General features: G+C 40.4%; 1 protein-coding gene across 1 annotated transcript; it reads right to left on the reverse strand.

The window, feature by feature from the left end:
- Positions 1 to 840: 840 nt before the first annotated feature.
- nek6 (NIMA-related kinase 6) lies at positions 841 to 18,317 on the reverse strand. Its single transcript, XM_054612189.1, has 10 exons — positions 18,151 to 18,317; positions 9,620 to 9,720; positions 8,117 to 8,257; positions 7,696 to 7,758; positions 7,411 to 7,521; positions 7,034 to 7,142; positions 6,580 to 6,687; positions 5,998 to 6,092; positions 3,756 to 3,869; positions 841 to 2,703 (listed from the first exon to the last, which is right to left on the reverse strand). Exons 2-10 carry the CDS (start codon positions 9,695 to 9,697, stop codon positions 2,593 to 2,595), a joined length of 930 nt encoding a protein of 309 aa, XP_054468164.1. The 5' UTR covers positions 9,698 to 9,720; positions 18,151 to 18,317; the 3' UTR covers positions 841 to 2,592.
- Between the last annotated feature and the right edge of the window lie 618 nt (positions 18,318 to 18,935).

Consider the following 18,935-nt stretch of genomic DNA (forward strand, 5'->3'; position numbering starts at 1 on the left):
GGGCCACCAGTATGAGTCCAGCATTAAAAAAAACAACTGGTTTCAGTATTTCCTAATGTTGATCTGACATAAAAGGACGCCGATAGGAATCTGTCAGATTCAAGAGTTAAAGACTGGAGGAATCGTTACAGCGAGCAGAACATGTTTCAGATTACTTCTTTTTTTTATTTTTTTTATAAATGAAAAATGTTTATCCCCCTCCAACAGAAGAGTGAGGTAGAAGTCAAATTAAACAATTTGTGCTCGTCTACACTGTGCTGAAAACATGTCCAATCAGCCAAAACAGTACAAATTGTGGGATATTTTAACATTCTTAAACCAACAAAAGAAATCCTGACTTAAGTATTCACTAAGATTAAAGAAATGTTTCCTATAGATGTGTAGTTGGTGGAATCTATGGATGTTTCTCAACACATTCCTTCAGTTATTTTTCCTTTAACTTGTCACTCTAAATCAGAAAATACACTTCTAGTCATGGATGCAGCTCTGCGTTCCTCCACCAGGGGGTGCAGCCTGTCCACAGGACAGACGATAAAGCTATTTTCCCCATCATTACGATTAGAAGGCTTTTAACTGAAAGAGTTGTGGTTAACTTAAAAATAAAAGCCCCGTGGATAGCTATGTGATGACTCTACAGAGCGCATCCCTGCAGGTTTAGTTTCCTTTGAAAGGCACATCTCACTGTGAGCATGTTGGTTCCACAAACACTGTTTGTGTCATGTTGTCACAGAAAGGTACAATTAGTAAAAACATAATGGAACAACACTGGAGTGGAAAGTCACAGCTCAACAAAGTACAGAGGATGGAAGATGAAGAAGCTACATATAAGTTGTCTAAACATGATGCAACCTGGAAACTTTCCCCCATCCTGGGTATGCGATATATTTATTATATTAGCATAGTATACAAGTTGTCATTTATGAATAAAATAATGAGTGATTCAGTATGATGAGGCTGTTCATTAGATATGCTCCGTACAGGAGGACATTAGGGTTTGCACTGATACTGACTCGGGTACCAGTGACGACGGGGCCGATCTATTCAGTTCAATTCTGTGTTTCTATGCTTTATACATTATACAGTGGGATTTTAATTCCTGTTGGAGTTTGAGATTTTAACAACATCAATTCAATAAATTTATATCAATGTATTTTATTTGTTACATTTTGTTTTACAGAGTTAGGAGAGCAATGTCTAAGTGAAGCCTGGCGTTACCTCGCACATAAAAGAACGATCCCAGCCTCTCCCTCACAGTGAGGCGTACAGATTATTAATAAACAGTCCCGTGTCGTGTCACATCAGGACTGAAAGAGTCGGATCGGGATCCCTAAAGGACATATTTAAAAAGATATTTCTTGTTTGATACTATCCATCAAAATGACGTTCACAGTATCTCATTCCTTTGTTTCACAGTAACAATGGTCTATGTTTACACATATCAACTTTGTACATCCTTGTGTGTTTGTGTGTTTAGATTTGGATTCAATAAAAGTTACTGCAGCACTCAATACTCTGCCATTTCCCCAGTTTTTTCCCCAGGGATAATGATGATGAATAAATCTTTTTTATCACAAGGTTGTCCTTTACTCAAACAAAAGATGGTTTGTGTGGTTCTTCTTTCCTTCTGTTAACACTGAAGATTATATTCACAATTATTAAGACAACATAAAAATCATTACAAATTCCAAACTTAGCAGGTTGATGCGCGGACAGAACAAAGTCGAGATCGGCACAGTTTATGAGTGTAAATCCAGGAGCAAGGACAGTTACTTCACACTGAGACTGGACAACAAGACACAGAGCGCTCAGGACAACTGGAAGCTTCTTCTCTTTGGCCCGTTATCTACAGGTGTCCCTTCATTGTCTCGTTAAACAGAGGTGGGATCATGACTTAAAATGTTACTCCGGAGATTAACTGCACTTCTATAATGTATGGGGACTTGCGAAACAGATTAGAAAAAGGGATAGTCAACCGCTGAGATACCAGAGAGGCACTGGATCCTACATTTCCCATAATGCAACATTGCATGCATAGCATTGTTTGTTAGACTTCGCCTGCCTTATAAACATCCCTATCTTTCAAACTCCAATTCCATGTTAAATGGACTGTACTTCTATAGAGCTTTTTTAGTCTTCTGACCACTCAAAGCACTTAAATTGACGATGCAAAACACATTTTTTGATTACAATGATAGATGAAAAAGACTAAAATCCCCAATATCTACTGCGCTCCCTTTACCTGACACACAGGGTGTGAACTTGGAATGGAACCCCTCTAGAGCCGTAGAAAAAAAAGCTTTGGAGAAATCAGTGAGCACGGCGAGACAAGGCTCTCTATCTTAGCTGAAGAAAAGGGCATAAATGCAGCCACCTCTCAGGTGAACGAGTGTGCTTTCATAAACTCAGCTTTCCACGTGCGCTCCACCACCACTGATGCACCTCTTCACATCCTCCATCACAGAAAAATAAGCTGAAGTCTTTCCATGGTTTCCTTCCTGTCCAGATGAGGGTAAGGAAGACGCCAGGCAGAGCTTACACAAAGTGGTCCTCAGACTGAGCGGAGGGGGACGGACGGACGGACAGAAATGATGCTCAGGTGCTGGAAGTCCACATGTGCATCTGTTTGGCGATCTGCAGCACGAAGACGATGTCCGGCCGATGGTCTGGATCTGGGTTGATGCACATGCTAACCAGGTCCCGCAGCTGTGGAAAGAGGGCTTTATTAGCTGAAAGGATGAAGATATTCTAAGTTCTTCTCACTGTTAATAAATCCCATAAAATAAAAGTGTCATTATTAGTGTAAGAATTCTTGAGCTATGGCCAAACAACTTTTTTTGTGAGGTCTCAGTGAACTTTTACCACCAAATACTTGACTCCAAGTGGATGTTTGGGCCAGAAGTAATGAAATGACCTTTACTGAGATATTACTTTCAGGAGAATGGGGTGAACAGACGGACGGACGGACAACCCATAAATGTGGCCGAGGATGTCGCCCACACAGAGGAGTAAAAAGCCTCAGTTATTTCCTGCAGAACTGTAGTTTTTATTAAACTTCACTCAAACAAGAGGAAGTAGTGCATTTGTTGGATTCTATTTTCAGCAGCGGTCTGATCCACATTAGACAAGAGTGTTCATGTTAAAGAAGGAACATGTCAGCCAGTGAAACAGTGTGACTCACTGATGTGTTTTTAACAACAATGGAGCTCTAGAGGGAGAAGATCGATCAGACTTTGTTCCACAGACAGGACTTGTTAGTAGATACAGTCATAGCTCTACACATCACCTAGCTAACAAGTCACTACATGTATATAACATTAAGACCGCTTTAGAGTTGTTGGAGGGCGGATTTCCTAACTCCTTATCATGCTAGGCTAGTAGTTATCTCTGCTTCCAGTCTGTCTACTCAGCCCGGCTTAATATGAAAAAATATGACAGACACAGATAAAGAAAAAAATATCAACACCAACAATACAAATGAAAACGAAACTACCCAACTAGGATATGACACGGAATGAATTAGTTTGGCAACTGGCCAAATCTTGAGGAAGCAATAGTGATTAATTATAAAGAAAATGAAAATATAGTTAAAAAAAAGAACTGGATTCATCTTATTGATACTGTTGGTGTTCTGACAAATTTGACCTTAAATGTAAATATCTGTATTCAGGTTACATATATTGTCACTGAGAAAGATGTCCATCACTGGTGGGGTTCAATACGCTGGAGGCCTAACAGTCGGGTGTGTGTTGCTCTACCTTCTCAGAGTAATGGTCAGATGGGAGGGGAGGGTAGTCGCACTGCTCAATCTTATGGCAGAGGGAGAGGAGGTTCATCTTGTCCCCGTAAAACGGACTCTGCAGGGCTGCCATCTGGAGACAGAGGAAAGACCGGCTGGATGAGAGACATACTTGGGTGGAGAAAGATAGAAGTAGCGGTGTGTGTGTGTGTGTGTGTAGAAAGTGAACACTAGAAACAAAAACAATGCAAAAGTCCAACTAGGACCAACCGTCCAATAAAACCCTAATAATAATGACTGACATCCAAGACATTAATGCCTTAATTAACAATGGAAAACGTTGTCTCTTTGCAGTTAGTGGCGGTACCCACAGATGGCTATGTTAGTGTGTCAGTCAGAAAACAATCCATTCATACACCTTACACATACCAAGATCAGACACCTGCAGTCTGAGGTGTATATAGTGAAGAGGAATGACTCCAATACAGTTCCTTGAGGTGCACCAGTGTCCAGGTATCACCACCTCAGAGGAACAGCCACACAACATACACGTGGCTGGCCAGTGAGGTAGTCCATGATCTGGTTCACAGTGTTAGGGTGCATTTTCATCACCTGAAGCTTTTATGGGCTCGACCCACGAGCACTACGTGTGAAATGTTGAGCGATGTTAGCCAAAGAGGCTCCCTGATGCATCGCAGTCACGTTCCATGTATCTAGCAGGTTATATATCTGGACCTGTTGGGGAGTTACAGCCAATGAGAGCGCAAGACAGCGGTTGAGGGGAAAAACTGGAGGAGGCGTTGCCTGTAACAATAGGAACTTTACCGTATGTGTTGCATTTGCAGCTTTAACTTCAGCATTTGATCTTGAGAAAGGATGCCGACTACTCTCAAAGTCAGCTATTCAATAAAAAAAATAAAGAAACTACTACCTTCGTTCTTTGAGGGCAGTAGGCTGTGCAATTTAAAAGTGAACTATTAAAAGCAAAGGAAGCAGTAAAAAGAGAAAACTGTTGGAAAGTGTCTGCTATCCCATGTGGTGGATGTGGTGGATGTGGTGATGCGGCCAGAGAATAAATGAGACGGACACATAATGCTGCTCATACAGTCTCTGTTGGCCTGTCAAAACATCCTCACATGCACAGAGAATATCCAGAGCACAGAGGACTGTGACACCATTGTCTCTGGGGGGGAAAGCTGTCTCGACAGTGCATTCCAATGAAATATATGGAAATGTGACAAAGAATAGGGGTTATTATGTCCACGGCGGTGGCAAGCATCTAGACGTAGAGATGCTGGGAATGCAGCTAATTGAGCTATCTGGCAAACTGGAGCTAGCTACACTGTTAGAAAGTTTTAAATCAGTTTGACACATATTTTTTGCATTGCAAGCAACAGAGCCTAAAGGACACCCAGTGTGAACACATATCAAACCTCTCCCGTATTGTTTTCACTTAAAAACAGACACACTGACAGCATACAGGACCGACACATGGCGTCATGGGTGGATGCACATCGACCTGTGAGGATACGCAGCTGTCGCAACTCCCAGAGTGCGTCAACTCTCAGGAAAGCATTATTTATTTATATAATTATCTCCCAAATCCCAACATCTACAACTTTTTCTTGTCGTGTGGCACTTTCACTGTGTGCAGCAGGGGTCAGATGCCAATGAGACATGGGTTGAGGAGAAAAAACTCGAGCAGGGGGGTCAGCTTTCACAGTAGGAAATAGTGAAAAGTAAGGATGTGTGGAAACAGGCTTTTATGAACACAAGCATGACTTTGCCTATAATCAAGAGAGAAGTAGAGTCATTTTCTCACAGACTTCTATACAATCTGACTTCTTTTTGCAACCAGCGGATTTGCCACCTTGTGGTCAGTAGAGAGAATGCAAGTTTTAAGACACTTTCACATTGGCTTCAGAACCAGAGGTTTTCCGCCTGGTTCCATCAGAAGAGCAGGAGATGGACGACTAAAAAACACAGCCAATGTGCCTTTACTTTCACCAGTAGGTTTTCACCAACACTTTTTATGCCTCTGCTCCGGGGACCACCGCGGTCGTATCCATTATGGTATCGAGTTGTCGTTCTCATGCATACAAACCAGGGCAGTGATTCTAATCATTAGTATTTTGGTGTTGTAATAAACGTTGCAGTCTCCAAGGGGCAAAAGCAGGGCTCTTTTTGTTTGCATGGTGATGAAGTTATCATTTATCTGAACAATTTACTATCAATAAGGTTCAAAGTGTATGTGATCTTACCTCGTACAGAAGACATCCCAGGGACCAGATATCAGACTTAAAGTTGTATCCGTTCTCGTGGATCCTCTCTGGTGACATGTAGTAAGGTGTCCCCACTGAGACGAAGAGAGGGAATCAAACAAATGATCGTTTTGTTTCAAAGTGATAACTTGTTCATTACCTTCACAATCTAGCACATAAAATGAGCGACTATCATAATATTGATCATATAAGTTTCAAATACAGTACCAGTCAAAAGTTTGGACACATTGAGTGGTTTTTCTTTATTTTTATTTTTTTCTACATTGTAGATTAATATTGAAGAGATCCAAACTATGAAGGAACACATGTGGAATTATGTGGTAAACAAACAAATTCTCAACAAACCAGAATATGTTTTATATTTTAGATTCTTCAAAGTAGTTAAATGAGAAGGTGTGTCCAAACTTTTGACTGGCACTGTAGGTCATTTGTTAGATCAGAACAAAAATATTATACAACTGATGCATCTTATTGTTTTTGCATGAACGTGGCATGAGTGTGTATGTATGTGTGTTCTGTATATACATGCATGTGCAGTAGCATGTAATGTATGTGCTTTACCTAAGGAGTGTGCTGCCGTGGTTTTAGAGCTGAAGAAGCGGCCTAATCCCAGGTCACCCAGCTTCACCTCCCCTGTGGCTGTTATGAACACGTTGGCTGGCTTTATATCTGGTTCACACACACACACACACACACACACACACACACACACACACACACACACACACACACACACACACACACACACACACACACACACACACACACACACACACACACACACACACACACACACACACACACACACACACACACACAAGAGTCAGTGTGAGGAAACAGAACTATGAAAGCCAAACAGAGGTGAGAGGATGGTTTGGGTAGAGCAGAGGGATGGATGAAAGGTTGAAATGTATTAGAGGAGAAACAAATATGGAGATGATGAAGTGTGCATGGCCTGAATGGAAAGCGAGAGGAGGGTGAGTAAAGGGTGAGTAAAGGGTGAGTCGCTGTTTACCGCGGTGCATTACTCTGCGTGAATGCATGTGCTCCAGAGCGCTGCAGAGCTGCACAAAATATTTCCATATAGTCCTCTCTGGAATGAGGCGCCTCTTCTTCTTGAAGTACTAAACAGATAGAAGGCAGGATTATTGAGCCATAAAAAAGTGAATATTTATTTTCAGCGAAACACTTCCTGTTTCTATTTTCGATATTTAGCCCTTCAGCATCATTTTTTAACACAAGCCTTTTCACTTTGAATATTATATTTCTTCAGGGAGTGCAGTTAGTGACAGTGTGGGCTCCATAGTAGCTCTGAGAGCATGATGACACACTAGAAATGTTACTACTGGATTTAATATCAGTTGAGTTTGAGTCACTTTTCTGCATACAGACCTTTATCATCTGTGACAGATCTCCAGCATCCGCCAGCTCCAGAACCATGTTGAGCTCATTGTCTTCAATGAAGGAGTCGAGGTATTTGATCACATTTGGGTGATTTAGTTGCTGATTTAGACAAACAGAAGGAAAATAGTAGTATAGCTGAGCTCAAAGTGATAGGGTGGGCAAATGCAATGTTCTTTCTCATATTTCCCTCTAAACAATGCTGGAAAACCATTCAATAAGTTCTGTGTCTCACTGACCCACTGAACCCAATGGTATAGGTTTGATCCTCTTTACCTTTAGTAGGTCAATCTCTTTGATGCAGTCCTGACGGGCCTTAGCATCCATCATCTCAAAGATCTGCAGTGAAAAAGATATAAGTTTACAGGAATTTATGAGCTCTGGTAATGGCGTACCAGAACTCCGCTTTATGGTCTTTTTTTACTTTAAACTTGACCATAATTTACTAAATGAACATCATGCTGTATTGAAGAAGACTTGAAACTAGAGATTGAGACCATAAACTCATGTTTACAATGTTTACTGAGGGAATAAATCAAGAGAGAAGTAGAGTCATTTTCACACATTTTCACACTTCACTCGGCAGAACCGGAGGCTGTGCGCCTGGTTTTCCCACTAGTGGCAATTTTGATCATACATAAAATATGAACAATATTAAATTGACCAGTTGATAAAACCACATGCAATAGTGCTGTACCTGGACTTTCTTGAGTGCAACCAGCTGTCCCTCCAGCAGGTACGTGGCTTTGTAGACCTCACTGAACTGGCCCCGACCAATCTTCTTCTCAATCCGGAAGTTTGCCAGAGTGCAGAAGTACTTGCAGCTTGGCACATTTTTCTGTAGATGGAATAACCATATTAAAAGTCTGTCAATACAGTGCATTAAAGTCCATCATCAAGCTTAGTTGCTAAACTAATCTAATAAATCACTCTCACTTAAAAACAGCTAAATGCTTAACTGTGGCTTTTAATGATGATGATGATTGGACCATAGCACAAATACAGTCGTGCCGACAATTTCTTAACAGCAAATACTGTACTTTTAGGGCATAAGATAATATAAATTCATGAGTATCAAGATGTTATGTTTTGCGATAAAAAATGTTTTTTTTACCCTATAAACTACAAAGAAATCTGGTTTGAATTGACATCAAACGCTATTACTAAGCTTGTTTAGATATTTAGCTGAGGCTGATCTATAGAGGGAACCATAAAGTGCATCTTTGAATGGATGGGAAAAGAAACCCTGAATGGAAATGCTATCGACTCTTTCAGCCCATAAAGAATTCATTGACAGTTACTGACTGTGGGATACATGTAACAAATTTGTTCCCAGATTTAAACATTGACTGGACTGAAAACAAAGAAAACAATAACGGAGAATACATTACATTATCCGGATGTCCAAAGCAAATACAGACAAATCAATTTAGAGAGATATAACATTAATAATTAGACATTTTTGGGGAAATCTGCTTGTCCGCTTTCTTGTCTCAGCATAAAGGCTGAAAACAGGGGGACAGATGGCCTGGCTCTGTCTAGAAGTGAAAACCTCACAACGTTCTGCCAGCACCTCTAAGGTCTCTGATGAACAAGTTCTCTCTATTGTGGTTGTGGTTGAAAGGGGTGTTATGTACCAGACTGTTTCTTCAGCGGGTAGTCATTTCCTGGAGTCTACTGGTTGTCTGGCAACCTCGTGGTGAAAACGGCAAGGATATGATACAAGGAATCATACCATTTTATTGGGAGCTATTAGATGTGCTGGTAGTGGGATTTTACCACATTCGAACAGATATAAGCTAGTTCTATCCCCCTGGTTCTAGTTTTCATGCTAAGCTAAGATAACGTACTGCTGGTGTTGCTTTATATTTGGTAACCAGATAGAGAGCGGTGTCAAACTAATCATCTAACTCTCAGCAAAAAAAAGAAGAGGCATTTTTTTTATGTCAAACTATTCTTTTTTTCTTTTTCATGGTCATCAGTGTCAACAAAACGAAATACACAGTAGAAGCTAACTTTGTGTGTGTGTGTGTGTGTGTGTGGGGGGGGGGCTAACTGCAAGTATCAATTGTGTTGATGTACATGTCAATGAACTATAAAATATGTAGGACACCACACGTTTTGGAACAGGTTACATTTAGCTTTTCTTTATCATAAGTTCATAGAACCTGTCTAATAACATATCGGTTGAATGCCCTACCTGATCCTCCTGACCGGGTATCTTGTAGAGATTGTTGTGGTTGTCCAAGGTGAGCTGGTTGTTGTTCTGCGCCTCCATTGTAGCATCACACCCACCAACTCCTGTACAAAAAGAAGATAAATGATGAAATATTAAATTAGTCAGCACATTTAGAGTCTCAGAGCATTTTAACAAAAGAGCATAAAACAACACAACATCTAACAACTGGAGTGATAAGAGGCAGGAGAGAGAGAGATAAAGCATGAAAGCAAGGTGACCTGCTTGCTGGCTACACGTGGCCCACACGAGTTAAACTGAATTACAGGAAACGCCAGTGATACCACATCTCTGTGCCACTTATTCAATCATAACTTTCATACTGACTATGCCACATGAAACGCTCAGTGTGTGTGTGTGTGTGTGTGTGTTACGTTATTGATGCACATGCTGACATTTGCATTGAGGTAATTTCTTTCTTCTGACAGGAGGAGCTCAACAGGAACATTTACATAAATCATTGTATTATTGTACAGAATTGGTGACGCTGAGAGATGAACGGCTGTATCAACATGGTGGTTAATGATGCCGATGTCTGTTGTCTGGTTATTCTGTGGTTGACGGCAGATAACTACTGGCTTATTATTGGCCTGACATTTGCTGTAGATCATCATGATGCACAGTAACAAATTAGTTCTTAAGAAGCTTGACGAGTGGTTAATGAGAACTTGCCGCATTTACCTATTCTTTTATATTTTCTCTTAGGTACAAACACAATTTACGATGGTCCAGACCTGTTGTAGGATTCACTAATTGATGGTACAATTTATTTCTTTGAAGCAGGTTTCAGTCTGAAAACCTATATAATTACACTTCACAGTTATGTTGACATTATCCTTTTTTTTCTCTGCAATGTGAATTATAGACCAATATAATTCTAAATGTATCCTCAGAGCCTAATGATATCACCATTTGAATTGTCAATTGATGCTATTGTATCAATTGACAATTGTATAATCTTAAATGATTTGACCCCCTCTCGTTTCAGTCATCTATCGTTTTGCGAGACGTTTTATTTCAGAAACAGTTTGACCCTCAGGTGATGGAGAGTTTACAGAACTCATCATTTGTCCCCATTACTGATCTTTAGCAGGTCCAATTATTCTTCTGCTGACGATGCTAAAAATGATAGACTTACCTAAACGGATCTCCAAAAGCATGACTTCAACATATGACATATGGGACAGGACGCATAGCCTTATATGGTGTTAATGTCATTTACTATCTTATGAAAGTGCGCTCATGGATGCACAGCTGGAATTCATCATGTTTACGTTGGTCGTTAACACAGTTATCTGAAGTTAGGAGCGTTTGCTGAATCTGACGTGGAAGTACTGGTACGAGGTACTGGTACGAACGAGGTCATCGTAGAAAAAAAGTAACACAAGTCAAAATAAGCATATACCTAAACGTTCTTGCATGAGATCAAATGTTTCTGAAATGACCTAAATCTGTGATATTTCTTGTATTTCAGTGGCTCCTGTCGGTGAGCTACCACCATAGCTTCACTTTCATGTGTAGAAAAGTAAATGTGGGCGGGAAATATCATGGCAAAAAACCCTTTATAACTCTGCTGAGCACCTTCACATTCACCAGAGGATGAGCCCCCTTGAATGAATTGATTCCACAACCTGTTCTGTAATACCATTCTCAGGTCACACCATTCATTTTTATATAAGAGCAAGGTTCTAGTGATAGAAAAAATACATATAGTTGTCGCATAAAGGCAAAAATATGTTACAATGATTAATAAGCCTCAAGAGGCTCCAAAAATATATTTAAAAGAGCTTTAACACTGACCAATCACATGAAATGAATGCACCGTTCAGCAGCTGAAAGTTTGGGAAGTACAAGGGAACAAGCGAAGCCGATCAATAGCTGTTCTTTGTATTTTGATTGGGAGATCCTTCTTATGATCTAACTTCTTTATTAGTTAATTAGCATTGACCCCAAAGTGACCGAAAAATGTAAAGTTTCATCTGCCGGTTCCAACAGCAAGGGGGTAAAAAGTTGCACTGGAGGGAATAGGCAGCCAGTTCTCTAATTTTTAACATCCCTCATTCATCTAGTGTTCTGGTCCCCTCAGCCATACATGGCTGGAGAGATGTTGGCAGCGTTTGGTTGAGTTCAACTTCTTTCTTTTAAAGTTGGCTGGATGTCGGACTTCGGTCCGCTTTGTGTGGCTTGGGGATTCGGCTGAGTTCCCGCCCGCATAGGCAACGGCTTAAACCACAGAGGCCGAAGAGAAGAGAGAGATCTTTGTGCTTCTTCTTGTGTAATTGTCTTCTGTTCAGGGGTCGGTGGATCGGATGGCACCAAACATAAACCTGCCCATATATAAATCTCTCCTGTTTGATTCTTTTAAAGTTTTTTTTTTTCTACAGAACAAATATTGTTTTCGTCACACATCGAATTCTTCAATATTTGAAAGCTGGGCCTCCTCAGTTGCTGAATGATACCAAACATCTGAATAAACCCTGATGAATTAAACAGGCTCATAGATGGCAAGAAGACAGATGGGTCCCTTCTGTTAAACAAGCTTACTACATTCTCTGTAAGTTAAGTTAAGTATAACACATAATTTATTGAATTATTGTACATTTCATTTTGCATTGAAAAGCCAGCCTCTGTGCTCTCTGTTCCCAGAGTTCACGGTGTGTGTGTGTGTGTGTGTGTGTGTGTGTGTGTGTGTGTGTGTGTGTGGGACACATCCTGGAATGCAGGATATTGGCCCTAAATAAAGGGACCTGCAAGCCGTTTCCCGACTCAGAGAACACAATTCTCCATGAGAAGTAAAGTCACCAATATTTATATAGTTTTAATGCTGTGAACGAACCCTAACTCACAGTGCTAATCACACTTTTCTGACCGTGGAGTTGAGGCTTGCTGGGTGTCTGTGGTGATGACTCATGATGACTAAGGCCTTGCTCCAGTTCTAACTGGAAATGAAATGGCTATTTCCAAATGAGCGGATCGCTGAGAGCAGGTCACAGAGTGAGCTAGTGAGTAGCTCTCCATATGACTAGTGGAGTCGTCCGAGTGTGACCTCGTGCCTCCCTCACTCCAAACCAACATGTTGATATTATGAAATTGGGAGTCTGTAGCGTTCGCGTTTTCTGAAGAAACAAACTCCTGTGATTTACTAGTTACTATTGCCAAGGTCTGATGTATAAATAACTTATTTTGACCACAAATCGAAAATGTCTAACACACGTTGAAACTAGCCCCCAATAATTTAGCTGTGTGTACATGTGCTAACTCGTGCTCACCTTAACCCACTCGGCTCCGCTAACCATTACAATGTTGGCAATGCCTCATGCCATGACTTAGGTTACAGCCCACATGTCAGGCTGCTGTTAATGAGGACTTTGCTGTTGTTGGCACGCAAGGCTCAAAAAATCTCTCAACGTCCGTCTGTCTGACTCACGCCAAGAGGAATCAACTTTCCTGTTATCAAATGCAGAATATTTGATCATTTATTTTAGGGGTTGACTCTTACATATGGTCTCGGCAAAGAACATTTTGAAATATATTTTAGAACAGGGCTCTCTTAAGGGATGTTAAATAATTAACTAGGGCTGCACCTAAAGATTATATCTGCAGCGATTCTTTTTCATTTTAGTCTTTTAATCTAAGGACTGATTTATAGATCATACTAAATGATATCTTTACATTTCCCGCTAACTTATAACTAATTTACCCAAAATAAATATCAAAACTTGTAGAGGTGCAACGGATCATAAAACTCCCGACTCTGATCGTATCACGGATCAGAGTCACGCATCGGATCACAGCTGGGTCTGTGGCGTGGGGCAGCTGTGGCTCATGGGGTAGAGTGCTCATCCTGCAACCACAAGGTTGGTGGTTTGAACTGGCCTCTACAGTCCACATGCCAAGGTGTCCTTGAGCAAGACACCTAACCCCAAGTTGCTCCCCGGGTGCTTTTTAGCAGCCCACTGCTACACATCATGATAATGTTATAACATTAAACATCATAATGTAACCGAATGGAACCTTCCTCAGTTAGCCGTTAGCGATACTGCTAACGTTACTAGCTCTCCTCCTGTCAATTTAAACAGGGATTGGTTGTTTAAAATGTAACATTATCAGAGATCGGCAACTAGAAGCATAAATGCCGATGTCCTGATCTTATATTTTACTGAATATTGGTGGATAACAATTGTCAGTTAAATGTTAACGTTAAACTATGTAATTAATCCACGGTTAAAATGTATTCTGAACCGCCAGAGGGACCATGGATCCACTGGTCTTTATACCACTAAAAACTTGTCTGATTAATATTTCAATATTTTATTCAATAAAATTCACCTTAAAGCGCTCTGGGATGCTTTCACATTTGTATCGCTGTGATCAACCATTTTCTCCAGTTTGCAGAGTTTACAGGAGAGCCACATTGTTAGCGTGTCTGTCTAAAATACTTTAGAGCATCGTTGACGAGCTGCAGGTGGGGAATACAAGCTTAAACCGGGCGGAGCCATTTTTGCGACGTGCAGTTATGCAGATCAACACTAAGGATTTTGAACAAATAATTATATCATTTAAACAATTAAAAGAAATATAGAAAATGAAAAAGCTGTGTAACTCAGAAGTGAGCCTGATATGGAGGAGTCACTAGCTTCGGGGCTTACCCCCTTCCCTGCTTACTTTTCCTGTTGTTTACTTTCCAAATTCATAATAATACCAGGAAAAAATAGTGACTGCAACCAGACCCAGAGAGGTGCTTTCCTTGGGACTTTTCAATTTTCTTTAAAATGTTCAACATGAACCCACACATCTGTTTCCTCTTCCTGTCACACTGAAATCTGCCCTGAACCTCTCAAGAACGCTACAGAAACGTCTAATTAAATCGTAGGAGGGAGAATCTTTACATTCAAAGAGTTGGACCGAAAAACAACAACATATTTTATAAACTTTAAGTCGCTCACAGGTGTGACTGTGAGTCTGAATACGTTTATTCATATGGGTGTTAACATTGTGATAGACTGGCAGCCAAAAGCCAAAAACTCTTGCCCAAAGCATGCTGGGATAGACTCCAGCCCCCGTCAGTGAAGTGAGTCATGAATCCACCGCAGTTAGAGAGATAACACGCACAAACAACATTCCAGTGCTTCAAATGAATTTTATGCAGACATTAGACTAGGAAACTATCAGCCAGTGCAAAGAGTTCCCAGGTGTTTTATGTAGGAGAAGCATGCATCACAGACCGCCAGCCAACACAATCAGGTCAACTGTAAGACAAATGAACTGGACTGAAAGAATTCTATTGAAAATTAAATTTAAGAGAATTAAAGCTAAAAAAAGTGCTTATGAACAAACAAATAGCCCTTTTTCAAACCAGAGGAATCAAACTGTTTGCGTGTTACCACATCCTAAGAACTGTAGATTTGGCAAGTAAATCATTGTCAGATTTAAAAAACAAAGTCATCGTTGGAGACACTTTTTTTCACACGAGTCATATGTTGTGGTTGTGTCTAGATGGTACCCCACAATATCCAAAACTCTCGCAAGAGGGTTAATGTTAGGCATTGACCTCCAATAGTTGAGGCTTGGCATTGACCTCCAATGGTTGAGGTTAGGCATTGAGCTCAAATTGTTGAGGCTTGGCACTGACCTCCAATGGTTGAGGTTAGGCACTGAGCTCAAATTGTTGAGGTAAGGCACTGAGCTCAAATTGTTGAGGTAAGGCATTGAGCTCAAATTGTTGAGGTAAGGCATTGAGCTCCAATGGTTGAGGTTAGGCATTGAGCTCAAATTGTTGAGGTTAGGCATTGACCTCCAATGGTTGAGGGTTAGGCATTGACCTGTAATTGTTAAGGTTAGGCATTGACCTCGAATGGTTGAGGGTTAGGCATTGACCTGTAATTGTTAAGGTTAGGCATTGACCTCGAATGGTTGAGGTTAGGCATTGACCTCCAATGGCTGAGGTTAGTCATTGACCTGTAATTGTTGAGGTTAGGCATTGACCTGTAATTGTTGAGGTTAGGCACTGACCTCGAATGGTTGAGGTCAGCCCACTTTATGTGAGCCTGAGCGCTCTCTAGAGAAAATATAAATATAAATAAGTCTAATAAATCTAAATGAAAATTCTATTTTACCCTTGAATCACAATTAAAAAGTTACCAGAGGAAAACAAGAATGTATGAGAAAATTGTAACCCTGGGAGGAAACCAGGGGAGCATTGGTCAAGACTTCAACAATAATTCAAACTCAAGTATACAATGTATGCAGTTTATCAGAATCTGAATCAAAAAGGGTTTATTGCGTAGTACGTTACGCATATAAGGAATTTGGCTTGGGGTTTGGTGCATGACAACAAACAACAAAAGAAAATACAATTACATACAATTGTGTGATACACAATAAGCCAATTGAGTAAGTATCCGCCCGATATCCGACACCATTATCGGTGCATCCCTACTAGAGAGGTCTGGTAAGCTCACTTCTTTGTACTTCCACACCTCCAGACTTTTGTTTCATTTTCCAAACCACTGACATTACTTGAGTCAGTGGTAATTAACAAATCTTTGCATCAAAATAAGAATACTTTTTTGAGTGGCAGAGGCCAAAAAAAGGGCACAAGCTGCATGCAAAAAGTAAACAATAAAATACAAATATTTATCATAATATCATTTGGGCTACAATGTTTGGCTTAACAAAGTCGTGTTTTTGGATACAAGTACACTATATTTAAACACAACTAAGTTCCTTATTCTCAGCACCAAAATACCCTTATATTAGTCATCTCTGTCTTTCAACTTCCGTTCTGGTGCTTTCAGATCAATTTTTATCTTTCAACAACACCCTTTGCTTTACTTCATGAATGAAATTTATTTTATTTCATTCATTCTACCATATTGTGGTATGTTGAGTAATTTATAGTATATTATCCTCCTTCCTCCACAGGATATTATTAAAACTATTGATCATCTGACACAAAATAGTAGTAGTATTTTTTACAATATTTAATAAAACACGAGTGTTTTGCCTTGTTTTTGGCACAAAAAACGTAACCTTGCAGACTACATATAAACAGTAGTCTTGCACGGACGACTTGCGCACAGACGACTGTTATACTGTCGTATAAGATGCATGTGGTGGGTAAGAAGTGAGCATACGACCGGATAAATGAGACATGGAATATACTGTGCGAGTACTTGGAGAGCTTGTAAACTGATATTTTGATATATTTTTGCTGTGGTTAAACGTCAAGACTTTTCAGTTTTTGGATTTCTTCGTTCACCATCGAAGCGTGCTAGAAAATGAAAACGTTTTACAAATTTCAGGTAACACGGGATGAGTAATTGCCATACAAATGATCATTTTGGGGAAAGGGCTGGGCAAGGTAGAGAAAAATCAAATATCACAATATTTTTGACCAATTTACTCAAAAAAACAAAATATTGCAAATAATGAAAACCATAATCCAAATATTCTTAACCATACTTCCAAATCTAACTGCACTCATCTTTCCTCAAACTTTACAGACACTTCTTCCAAACCTCAAATAGTCATAAGGACAGAGGGTTACAGGGCTGCATGTCAGCGAGGACAGTTGAATACATGGCTCCCTGCTGGGTTGATACAAACCAGTCCTCCAAGTCACCCGGGACACCGGCTCTTCTGTCAAAGCTGACACGTGAGTAATTTTAGCCCATTACAGGCATCCTCATAACTCCAACCCGCCCACCACACACCCACCCTGCAGCCGTGTTAACAGGCTGCTCTCCTTGTTAGCAGGTATAAGAGTCTGTTTGACATTGTTGCTATAAGCCAGCACTAGCTAGACTTGGTCTTTACATTGTATATTATCAAATGTTATGCCAAAAGCCATATTCAATGGCTTATTAACTAACTTGAAAAGGAAAAGAAAAGGTGACAATGTTGCATTGTAATGTAATTACATGCATGTGGTTACAAATGAGTTGTATTGAAGAATATATATGTTCTATATTTTTCTTAATGCCATTTTCAGAAAAAAAGAACCTGCAGAAGTTAGCAATGCCTCGCAATGGGTTCCTGCTATAAAATATAGCATATCTCAATAGCTCGAGGCACCATCATAACTTCATTTAAGCAGTGACTTAATTGGCAGTGGCCACATGTCAATGCAAAATGTGACCAGGTGAAATTGAATTGAATTCAGTCTCAATAGTCTAAGCTATTAGTTATCTGTCCTGACTTGACATTGCACGAGCTGCATGGCTTTCAGTTCTTGTTCAAACCTAGATAGCAGGATAACATGCAGCCTCGTTTCCTTCCAGGGTAGCGGGTAAATAAATACCTTTCCCATATGGTCGCAGAGACTCGCGGGCTAACGTGGTTGTTAGCTAGATGTGTGCTAACTATCCAAAACGGAGTTAACAGACTCTCTGTCGGTGAAGACGTCCCATGCGACAATACCACACGAGGACAAGCTGACGTTTTATAGAAGTATCCCGGATGGGTTGAAGGCAGTTGTTTTAAACGAGTCTTACCTTAAGAGGAGTCACTCATGTGTCCTGCTCACTTGAAACAGTTTCAACAAGTTACATTGGTTTGCGTTGTTGTGCAACTCCCCTCACCGACAGACAGACCCCCTCCCATGGGTCTCTCTCTCTCTCTCTCTCTCTCTCTCTATTACTCTCTCTCTCTCTCTCTCTCTCTCTCTCTCTCTCTCTCTCTCTATTACTCTCTCTCTCTCTCTCTCTGCCGCTGCTGCCACGCAGGCCGCTCAACGGAGACGGCTGACAACGTTATCGAATAAGAGAGGAGGGATACATAACCCGTGGATGTGCAAAGAGAATCTGAAGTGGTGGTGAGGTTGTTGTGACAAGTGTTTGATGAAAAGTAGGTCAAAGGTCACAACTCCCACTCTTATAACTTGCATGTGGGATGGGGCTATTGTTTTATGATATATGATATTTGGCAAATCCAGATTGATTGCTTAGCCTATTTATGTAAAAAGTATTTAGTAAAGTCAGAGTCGTAGCCAAGGTTTTAGACTTAGGTCATAAGACCAAGTACGCCCCCGCCTTTCGAAAATAGAGGAGAGCAGGCATCTTGTCACACTTTTAGCTCACACTTCAATTTCTCGGTCTCAGTACATCACAGTCACTCTTTTTTCCACATTAAATCAAATAATAAATTCTATAGCACACATATATAATCTTGAGATGGTTACTTCCCGCTTTAAGTACAGAATGTGGAAGTTGCCCCATCACTAGTGAAGTGGCCACACTTCACTAGTGATGGGGCAACTTGTCAATTGTGTAAATTGTTA

Source organism: Anoplopoma fimbria, chromosome 14, assembly GCF_027596085.1.
Source record: "Anoplopoma fimbria isolate UVic2021 breed Golden Eagle Sablefish chromosome 14, Afim_UVic_2022, whole genome shotgun sequence".
Lineage (NCBI taxonomy): Eukaryota > Metazoa > Chordata > Actinopteri > Perciformes > Anoplopomatidae > Anoplopoma > Anoplopoma fimbria.

Excerpts from the sequence above, each read along its gene's own strand:
- nek6 (XM_054612189.1), bottom strand. The coding sequence starts at position 9,697 with ATGGAGGCGCAGAACAACAACCAGCTCACCTTGGACAACCACAACAAT. Across the intron at positions 8,258-9,619 it reads TACCCGGTCAGGAGGATCAG|AAAAATGTGCCAAGCTGCAA; the intron begins GTAGGGCATTCA and ends TTCCATCTACAG. Across the intron at positions 2,704-3,755 it reads CTGACCATTACTCTGAGAAG|CTGCGGGACCTGGTTAGCAT; the intron begins GTAGAGCAACAC and ends CTCTTTCCACAG.